The sequence below is a fragment of the Perognathus longimembris genome, chromosome 25 (assembly GCF_023159225.1).
Source record: "Perognathus longimembris pacificus isolate PPM17 chromosome 25, ASM2315922v1, whole genome shotgun sequence".
Classification (NCBI taxonomy): Eukaryota; Metazoa; Chordata; class Mammalia; order Rodentia; family Heteromyidae; genus Perognathus; species Perognathus longimembris.
In genome coordinates, this window is record NC_063185.1 from 4,547,667 (window position 1) to 4,558,103 (window position 10,437).

The following is a 10,437-nucleotide window of genomic DNA, read 5'->3' on the forward strand; positions in this document are numbered from 1 at the left end:
AGGCTCCTCTCCAGCCCCGATTCCCCACCGAACCCGGGGAGGTGGGGTGGCGGGGACCCCGGCGATGCCGCTCCGACCCGCAGCACCGCGACGCCCGCCGGAGGGGGCGGGAGGGGCGGGGTCCTCGGGTCACGTGGCGCGGCGCCGGAAGTGGCGGCTCGAGTCGGGCCGCGCCGGAAGTGGTGCGCGGCGGGACACTCCCTCATGGCGGCGGCGGCCACACGGGCGCGGCGCGTTGGTGACTGAGCTGCGAGCCTGGCTGTCGTGCGCCGAGCCACGGCCCGGCCCCCGCGTGCGCCCCCCGGGCTCTGCACCCCTGATGCTGCGCGGGTGCTGAGCCCGCCCAGGCCGGGACGATGGTGAAGTATTTCCTGGGCCAGAGCGTGCTCCGAAGTTCCTGGGACCAAGTGTTCGCCGCCTTCTGGCAGCGGTACCCGAACCCCTACAGGTGCGCGGCCGGGCCGGCGCCCGCTCCCCGCCGGCGCTCGGAGACCTGGACAGGCGGCCAAGGAGCGCGCCTGACGGGGGCTCAGTGCTCAGGACGCGGCGGGGTCGGGCGGTGATCCGGTGATCTACTCTGGGGTCGGGAGGTTGGTCCGGGGCGGGGGACTGGATCGTGGCGGTGATCTATTCCACATCAGGACCCCGACAATCTATTCCTTCCGGAGTAGGGTGTGTCTGGGACGAGGCGGTGATCTACTCTGGAGCTAGGGAGGGATCGGCCTCGACTCGGGTGATCCACTTTGGAGCGGGGCTGGGGCTGGGTGATGATCTCCAGAGCTGGGCCTGGGTGATCTACTCAGAAGCTGACCCAGTTCTGTCTTTTCGGGGTGATAGGGAAGCGAGAGGCGATGGCCCGCAAATTGGGCAGGGATCTGGGTTGGAGCTCAGGCTTGGCCGGCTCGCCTGTCCCAGGCGCCCTCTAGTGAGCCACAAATGATGGGGCCGAAATCCTCAGAATCCGAGTCAGGGAGGAGGAGCAGGTTGGAATTTGCCCCTTGGACAGAGAGATTCAAGGTTCTCTTGGCCCCGAAACATCACTGATCACGTGCCAGACTGAGAGGCCCCTGGCCTGAAACCCCAACAGGCCGCCCGTGAGCCTCAGGCTTCAGAGCAAGGGTCGCCTTTACTATGCATCTGCAGCAAACATGTCTTGACGGAAGATATAGTACACCGGGAGGTCACCCCTGACCAGAAGCTTCTGTCCCGGAGACTCCTGACCAAGACCAACAGGATGCCCCGCTGGGCGGAGCGACTGTTTCCTGCCAACGTTGCTCACTCGGTATACATCCTGGAGGACTCGATTGTGGACCCACAGAATCAGACCATGACCACCTTCACCTGGAACATCAACCACGCCCGGCTGATGGTGAGGACCCCACTAATGCCCCCAACACAAAACCAGCTTGTGCTCCTCAAGCACAAAGCTAGAGTTGTGAGCCCCAGCTTCTGTGGGCCGATGCTGGGGTGGTCGCTACAGTACAACCTGGTCGGCCTTTTCACCATCTGGCCCACATACTGGTTGACCCCACAGGAGCCATGGGGAGGGAGGAAGGGAGGCAGTGGATTACAACTTGATCTTCCAGCCTTGCTTGGATGTGCCGGGCTTAGGCTCCTGGCCCTTGACTGGATTTAACCCAGCTGGAGTCGTATCATCACCAAGTGAGATCTCTGCCTCCAGAGATTTGGAGGAAAGATGTCCCACATACCATTCACTTCTTGCCTTGCTGAATCTAAGGAATGAGGTTCAAAGTCAGCTAAGGCAGGAAAATCCATGAGACTTTTTTTTTTGGGGGGGGGGGTTGGTGGTGGGCCTTGAACTCTGGGCCTGGGCGCTCTCCCTGAGCTCTTCAGCTCAAGGCTAGTGCTCTACCACTTTGAGCCATAGCACGACTTCCAGTTTTCTGATGGCTAAATGGAGATAATCTCACGGGCTTTCCAGTCCAGGCTGGCTTTGAACCGCCATCCTCAGATCTCAGCCTACTGAGTAGCTAGGCTGACAGGCATGAGCCACTGGCACCCAGCCCATGATACTCTTAAGTAGCAAAATGCCTGAAGTGGAGCTGAGTCTCAAGTGGTAGAACACCATCCTTGAGCAAGAAAGCTAAGAGACAGCACCCAGGCCCCCGAATCCAAGCCCTAGTACTGGCACCAAAAAATAAAACTTTGAAGTATCACCGTATTGGGAATCTTCTCAACTCATACGTGAGTCCCCGTGAGCTTTCACACACATGTCAGTAACCTTAGGATTCAGCTCTGCTACGAGGGAAGTGAGGGTCAGGAATGTCCTGCGAGGTTCCAGCGAGAGTGGGTGCCACCTCTGCTCGTTAACCACCAAGACAGGATCTGCATGCAGTTAGTGTCAAGCTGCTTTGTCGCTATCCGCTTGGACTCTGAGGAGAGGGTGGGGGAGCATCATACATGTTCAGACGCAAGGCCTAGAGCAGAAATCCCCGGACTGTGCTGGAAGACCTGCGGAGCTCCAGAGCCCCTGTCCTGTGAGGGCCGGCAGAGGGTGGGGTACTCAGATGGCCTTCCTTACTTACTTACCCTGTGGAGACATGATACAGGAAGGAATGGGTTTTTCTTTTATGGACTAGTATGGTGGTCACCAGCTGCTCGGGAGTCTATGTGGGAGGGTGATTGAGCACTGGGCTGGTCGGCATGGCAAAGGTGGGTTGTCTTTGTGCCATTTGGTGGAGGTGTGGCTCGGCGGTAGAGGCCCGAGTGTGAGCGTGGCGGTGTGTTTAACGGCCTGCACAGGTGGTGGAGGAACGGTGTGTTTACTGCGTGAACTCCGACAACAACAGCTGGACGGAAATCCGCCGGGAAGCCTGGGTCTCCTCCAGCTTGTTTGGTGTCTCCAGAGCTGTGCAGGTGAGCCGCAGAGGCTGGTATGGTGGGAGCCCCAGCCCGCCGGCCCTGCGGGCATCTCCCAAGCCTTCCTCCCCTCCTCCATCTTCCACCAGGAGTTCGGTCTTGCCCGGTTCAAAAGCAATGTGACCAAGACGATGAAAGGCTTTGAGTACATCCTGGCCAAGCTACAAGGTGAGAGGCTCTGGCTGCTGGGGGCCCTGTGCTCTCAGCCAGGGGTGACCTTCCCCAAGGGGAGGGCCCACACGGGGCGACTCGTGGCATCCCCTGAAGACAGTCTCCTACCCTCGGCTGCAGGTGAGCCCCCTTCCAGAACATTTGTGGAGACAGCCAAGGAAGCCAAGGAGAAGGCCAAGGAGACGGCACTGGCAGCTACAGAAAAGGCCAAGGACCTCGCCAACAAGGCCGCCAGCAAGCAGCAGCAGCCGCAGCAGTTTGTCTAATCGCCCAGCCACACCCCGCCCTCCCCTTAATTCATGATTAAAAATCAACTTCAGTCCTCTGTGCTGTCTGGGTGGTGGGCTGGGGCAGGGGTCCCGCATGGCCACTGTGACACGCCAGGCCGTGTCCGTGTCCACGCCGGGCCTGCATGTCCTCCCAGGGCCGCTGCAGGTGTGTGTGATTTGCCGAGGGGGTACAGAAGGCTAGACTGTGCGCCCCGCGAGGGCAGGCGCCTTGCTTTTCTCTTATGTGTCCCAAGTACCTGAAACAATAGCTAGCACATCACAGGCGCTCAATAAATACCTTTCAATTCACTCGGCCCCAGCTGTGGAGTCGGAGAGCTTTGGTTGGGATCTCGGGCAATCAACACTTGGCCTCCATGACAGAGGCGGAACGGCCGGGTGCTGAGGGCTGGGGGTCACCAGTGGCCACCACTTCCTCTTCTCATCAGGCCAGGCACGGACGGGAAGTTAGGAAAGAGGCTTTTAATGAAATACTGTACAGTGGGGGGGGGGGGGGGGGGAGGGCAGAGGCCTGGGGCCTCATCCATGGAGAAACTTGAGGCTCCTTGACTCCAGCGGAGCGCATGCTCCACAAAGTACCTGGGAGCAGTGCGGGCCATGCGCACAGTGGGGTCCGGGGAGCAGCCGTCCCCTGCAAGAGTCCTTCGTCCACCCGCAGGCGGTGTCATAGCCAGGTGCCGGCCCTGTGCGAGTAGCTGTGCTCCTGACCCGCGCTGAAGCCCCGCAGCAGCTCAGCCTCACCCCCAAACACCAGGCTCTCCACGTCCACCTCCAGCTCCTCTGCACAAAGAGGGGTCCGGTGAGAAGGCAGGGCTCTCGGGGCCCTTGGGCCCCCACCCCCGCCCCAACCCCAGGCATTCACCTTGGTCGGAGTCTGAGCGCTCAGAGGAGAGGCCTGAGGAGTCCAGGCTGTCCGCCCGCAGCCGCTCCCACTCGCCGGCCCCGGCCGGGCCCCGGAGCTGCTCTAGCCGCCGCCGCAGGCTCTGCTGCTGGCTACGCAGCTGCTCCTTGAGCCGCCGCGCCCGCTGCTCCTGCTCCTCCAGCTTCTGCAGAGCCACAGGGCAGTGCATGGGGCCAGCTGCCTGGGCACCCCGCCCCCAAGGCCCAGGAGGCCCTGTCAAGGGACTAGCAAGTGGGGCCCATCTCCCTAAGACTCATTGTTGGCAGGACCATGACCAAGTGCTCTACCACTGAGCTACATCCCCAGCCCCCATTTCTTTAAGAAAAGCTTGAGTCTTCATGTCAAATGTCGGTTGTGGGGCTTGAACTTGGGGCCTGGGTGCTCAAGGCTGGTGCTCTACCACTTTGAGCCACAGCACCACTTCCAGTTTTTTTTGAGTCGTTAGTTGGAGATAAGAGTCACAGGACCACCAACACCTGGCTCAAAGGTTAAAGTGCAGCTGTCTGTTTTAAAGCCCCAGGAAACTATAGACTAAAGCTACTTTGTTCTGAGTCTGCCTAAGAACCCTAGGGAGTCATGAGATGCTCTTACCGGTCCTCCCCTCAAGGGTTCTCCCCTCACCAGTGCTCCTAACTGGAGCTCTGTGTCCTAAATTCAGGGTCTGGAAAGCCACGGATTCTGCCATGCACAACCCTCAGCCAATAAAAGGGGAGAATGGGCTGGACACCAGTGGCTCACCTGTCATCCTAGCTACTCAGGAGGCTAAGACCTGAAAATCACAATTCGAAGCCAGCCTGGGCAGGAAAGTCCATGAGACTCTTATCTCCAATGAACCACCAATACCTAGAAGTGGAGCTGTGGCTCCAATAGTAAAGTGCTAGCCTTGAGCAAAAAAGTGCCCAGGCCCTGAGTTCAAGTGCCAAGACCTACTCACACTCACACACACACACACACACACACACACACACACACACACACACGAGCTCCCAGGCCCTGAGTTCAAGCCCCAGGATCAGCACAAATAATGGGGAGGTAGGTAGTGGGCAGAGAGGACAAGGACTAAAAGCTACCTAGACAGATGTGGACACCAAGTCAGAACTCCATGGCTTCTTATGTGGTAGTTGGGGGGAGATGCCCCCGCCCCCAAAATAAAGCAGGCTGGTGACCAGGCCTGGGCTGGGGAGGACCTAGACTTTCACATAAGGTAAGGATCAAGGCTTCTCCTGTAGCTGTATCCTGTCAGGAGCCCTGTCGGACATAGACCTAGACAAAGCTGTGTACAGTAAAGATCTTTCTAGGGCAAAGTGAAAGATAGCCAGGTGTGGGCCAAACAGGAAGCGAGCAGGTCAGGGAGGAGGCCAGAGTAATGCATGCCAAGATGGCAGGACTTCAGGGAAATCCTGATCCCAAGTCCTGCCCTCGGGCCAGCCAGCACCCTGTGAGAAAGCAGGCACCCAAGGACTCCATCAAATTGGGGCTGGAAATGTGCTATGGCATGGACCCTCCCTGTGGCCAGGATTAATTTGCTGGATGGTGCACAGATCTGTCTGTCACAGCCTTCAGAGAGGAAGGTGCTCAACATATACTTGTTGAGGAAAGAATGCACATTAGGGGGCCAGGGCCTGAATGTGCCTCAATGGCTGTACTACCTGGACCCTTAGTTCTCCCTTACTGTTAAAGGAGAAAAAGACCTCTAATGCCCACACAATCCTGGAGCTTCCTGGGCCTTTCCATCTGCACAACCTTGCCTGTCCACCAGGGGGCAGCCTTCACCCTAGCAGCAGTGAGGCCCAGGAGGCCCAGACCTACAGGCTCTGGCTTGGCCTTCCTGGGTCCTGATCTCTCCAACCACCACCACAGCCTGGAATCAGAAATTCTGAAGGGCAGGACACGGCAAGGCAGGGCAGGGCAGACACCAACCCTTAAATCTAAGAGACCGTGACACATGACATCACAGCCATTCCTGTCATGGGAGGAAACAGAGTCAAGTGACTTGCCCAAGGTCTTGCAGCTCAGATCTAAGTAAGAATGGCTACAATAACAGAGCCATAAGCTCATGCCTGTAATCCAGCTGCTTGGAAAGCTCAGGGCTAAGAATCAGTGTTCAAAGCCAGATGAGACAAAAATGTCCACCAGACTACTGTCTCCAGTGAACCAGTAAAAAGCCAGAAGTGGAACTGTGGTTCAACTGGTAGAGTGCCAGCCTTAAGTGAAAAAGAGCTCAGGGACAGCGCCTCTGAGAGTGCCTCAGTCCTGGCACAAAAACATCAGCAAGGACTATCTGCAAGGCGAATGTGCTAAAGCTCCAGACCCGCCACCGTTTTTCTTCCCACAAAGTAGATGTGGAAACTAAAAGCAAAGAGAAACGTCCCAAGTTGCAGAGTTGGGCTATGCAGTCCTTCCCCAGGCTTCCTCCTAGACTGCACCCCTCCACGCAACTGGCCAGCAGTCAGGAAGAAGGGAGCCCCTTACCTGGATATGCGTTCTGGCACGGCGCAGCAGGCTCAGTGTGGTGAACCGTGCACAGTCAGCCCCCAGAGGCATCTGCTGCTTTAGCTGCTCTAGACACCGCTTCAGCTGGGCCCTCCTGCAGGGGAAGGGGTCTGGAGGGCAGTGCCAGCCCTACCTCAACAGCCAGGGGGAAGGACAGGGGCAGGAGAGAGGGAGGAGGTTTGGGCCTGCTGCTGTCAGAGCCCAGCCAGGACTCACCTGCGTTTCTCCAGCTCATTGTGCACAGACCTGCCAATGCCAAAGAACAGGAGGTGAAAGAGCTGCCCACATCACCCATACCCTCACCCAAGCGCACCTCAAAAGCAAGGGGATCATGCCTGTCATCCTAGCTACTCAGGAAGCTGAGAATCATGGTTCAAAGCCAACTGGAGGGGCTGGGAATGTGGCCTAGCAGTAGAGTGCTTGCCTTGCATGCACGAAGCTCTGAGTTCCATTCCTCAGCACCACACATATAGAAAAAGCCAGAAGTAGCCCTGTGGCTCAAGTGGTAAAGTGCCAGCCTTGAGCAAGAAGAAGCCAGGGACAGTGCTCAGGCCCTGAGTTCAAGCCCCAGAACTAGCAAAAACAAACAAAGCCTACTGGAGCAGGAAAGTCTGTGAGACTTTATCTCCAATGAACCACCAAAAAGCTGCAAGTGAAACTGTGGCTGAAAAGGCAGAGCACCAGCCTGGAGTAGAAAAGCTCAGGGACAGCGCCCAGGCCCCGAGTTCAAGCCTCAGTACTGGTGCACACCCACATGCACACATGCGTGCATATACACACAAATCCACAGCAGATGCCTTTCCCCCAATGAAGCCCCCAATTGGGATCTTGTGCTGGCCTCAAGCACTAAAGCCCCCAGGTAGAGACAAGAGGAATCCGTGCCCCACAACCCAGAGGCAAATACGGTGGGACGGGGCTGGAACTATGGCCTAGTGGTAGAGTGCTCATCTTGGATACATGAAGCCCTGGGTTCGATTCCTCAGCACCATATACATAGAAAAAGCCGGAAGTGGTGCTGTGGCTCAAGTGACAGAGTGCTAGCCTTGAGCAAAAAGAAGCCAGGGACAGTGCTCAGGCCCTGAGTTCAAGCCCAGGGCTGGCAAAAATGAAAAAACAAACAAATACGGTGGGACACCTGCCCAAGTGATTGTGGCTCCGAAGAAGCTTCCCCTGGAAGCCAAGCAAGATACGCTTTCTGGGCAGAGGTGACAACAGTGCTAAACATAAAATACAAGTTTGTTTCAGAGGGCAGTGGGGGGAAGGGCTTCGACCTGAAGGGAAAAGCATATACAAAGGGTTGAGAGAAGAGCAAGACAGCTGGGGGGTGGAGGGAGGAGAGGGGTCTGATGTGTAGAGTACACTGGGAACCCACAGCTGTCTTGTTCACACTTCCTGGAACAGCCAAAGCGCGCAGGAAGTAGTCTTTGAAAAAGAGCAGAGGTGTATGTTTGGGAGGTGGACTGATGTCTCCTGGAGCAAGGGGCCTGGCCCGAAAGATGCAAAGGACAAGGAAGAAGCCAGCAGAGGGGGCTGCCGATGAAGGAGCGAGCTGGGCCCCCCGCCCCCCTCCCGGTCCCAGCCCCGCTCACCGCCCGCCATCCAGCGCGCCGGGAGCTTGCAGCGGCCGCCTCCTCCTCCCGTGGACGGGGCCGGGGCTGCGGTGCGGACACAGGGACGCATAGCCGTGCTCCGCCTCTGCCAGAGACAGTGCCCGGCCCGGGTCAGGCCGGGGCTGGACCAGGGCCAGCAGATGCCCCTGACACGGCTTGACCAGGGAAGGACCCGACCCACCGGCCCGCCCTCCCGCCCGCCCTCCGGGAGCCCGGCCCAAACGACGGGCATCGCTCAAGTTAGAGTCAAGTCCAGTCCGGGCCATGTCAGCGAGGGGGCGGCCGGAGCGTCGGGCCCGGGGTCGCCCTCACCTCTCTCGCGGCGTTCCAGGAACTCGGCCGCCTGCAACAAAACCTGGATGCTGCTGGCCACGGGCTCCATGTCGGCGACAGCTGGTGGCGGGAGCGCCGGGAGCGCTGGCCCCGCCGCGGCCACTCTACTTTTGTTACAATGTAACTGACACGGAGCAACAAACACAGAGGCCAGGCCCCGCCCCGAGTCCCGCCCCCGGGCCCGCCCCGCGCGTGGCCACACCCCCGGGCGCGCCGGGGCGCCGCGGCCCACCCCCCGCGAGCCCGCCGGGCCCCGGCCCCTCGCGAGCTAGCGTCCGCTCCGGGGGGAACCCTCCCGGGCTGGCGGGGCATCCCATGCCCGCTTCGCTCAGCCACCCCGCCGGTTCCGCGTCATCTTCGAGCCTCCGTTCCAGCCCCGCGCAGATGGGGCGCGCCCCGGAGGGAGGGCGTTGCCATAAGGGCCCGGCGGCCCCGTGGAGGCCCCGGCGCCGCCGCTGCACGTGGGCGCCTCGGGGGCGGGGTGTCCTGGTGCCGCTCGCCCATTGGCGGGCTGCCTGCCAGGGCTCGCAGTCGTCATCTTGGGGGCGGAGCCTGGGAGCCGCCGACGCGCGATTGGATGGCGCAAGGCTCTGCCCTCCCCCGCTGCCGGTCCTCACGTTCGAGCGGGAAAAGCAAGTTTCAAATTTGAAAACCTAGACAGCGGAGGCACGATTGAGCGGGGAAGCAGACCTCAGTGCGCAGGCGCGGGGGGCCGTGGACCCGGCCCTGGGCTCCGGCGCCGGTCTCCCGGGGACCTGACGCGGTGCAGAGTGGGGACGGTCGCCGTCCACCCCCGCGATGCTGGGGTCCGCGCGGCTGATGTATCCCCGGCCGGGCCACACCCTGGAGGCGCCCTCGGGACTGCAGGTGCCCGGGGTTGGCGGCCGTGGATGAGTCACGATGCAATGGAGGTCCGAGCAGGATGGTGCGATGTAGGCAGCCCCCTTAAAACGGCCCAGCCCCCCTGCAAATGCCACAGTCCCCCAAACAGGCGCAGTCTCCCAAAAGTATGCAGTCCCCCCAAAACAGCGCAGTCCCCTAAAAGATGGTGCAGCCCTCTAATAGCTGTGCAGCCCCCTAAAAGTGACCCCCCCAAAAAAAAAACCCTGCAGCACCTCTAAGGCCCGAGTGGAGTCTGTGGGACTTTCTAGAATGAGCCTCCAGCCTGGGCGCCCCACCCCCACCCCACGTGTCGCCCAGGGGCCTCTGAGGCAGCCGAGGGGGGCGGGGGCGCTGTGGGGCGGCTGGTGGGCCTGCGCAAGGTGGAGGCCTCACACCCAGCCAGTGTGGACCCAAAAGGCACGGTGATCCCAAGCCAGACCAAGGCCCAGGTAAGCACAGCGCTGAAACAACGGGTCTGTTCTACAATGCAATCGCAGACATTCCCATAGTCTTGTACCAATTATATTATTACTTTCTCTGCTTGACCCACGCTCCACTTGTACCTCGTGGGAAACTTGGTGGAGAATGTTCCCACACAGAAATTAGCACTTGCTCAGCAAGTGCTCTACCACCGAGCTACACTCCTGGCTAAGATGAGCCTATTCTTGACAGCCAAGATACTGAACCAACCTAGGTGACCATGGACAGATAAATAGTAAAGATGTGAGCCTAGTAAGGTGGCTCATGCCTAGGAAGAAAGGGAGGACTGTGATTTTAGGCTAGCCTGGAGAAAAAGTTAATGGGACCCTCATCTATTGTCTGCTCCAGCTCATCAGCCCCATTACCTGAGGATGACTCCTCTGCCCATCACTGGATCTTA

General features: G+C 59.4%; 2 protein-coding genes across 2 annotated transcripts; one reads left to right on the forward strand and one right to left on the reverse strand.

Annotated features, from left to right (window-relative positions):
* The first annotated feature begins 204 nt into the window (after window positions 1-204).
* Prelid1 (PRELI domain containing 1) lies at window positions 205-3,629 on the forward strand. Its single transcript, XM_048334108.1, has 5 exons — window positions 205-448; window positions 1,144-1,369; window positions 2,764-2,877; window positions 2,970-3,048; window positions 3,172-3,629. Exons 1-5 carry the CDS (start codon window positions 357-359, stop codon window positions 3,315-3,317), a joined length of 657 nt encoding a protein of 218 aa, XP_048190065.1. The 5' UTR covers window positions 205-356; the 3' UTR covers window positions 3,318-3,629.
* Window positions 3,630-3,857: 228 nt separating this feature from the next.
* On the reverse strand, window positions 3,858-8,767 carry Mxd3 (MAX dimerization protein 3). The gene is made up of 6 exons (XM_048334109.1): window positions 8,655-8,767; window positions 8,322-8,427; window positions 6,949-6,978; window positions 6,712-6,826; window positions 4,201-4,384; window positions 3,858-4,118 (listed from the first exon to the last, which is right to left on the reverse strand). Exons 1-6 carry the CDS (start codon window positions 8,722-8,724, stop codon window positions 4,003-4,005), a joined length of 621 nt encoding a protein of 206 aa, XP_048190066.1. The 5' UTR covers window positions 8,725-8,767; the 3' UTR covers window positions 3,858-4,002.
* Between the last annotated feature and the right edge of the window lie 1,670 nt (window positions 8,768-10,437).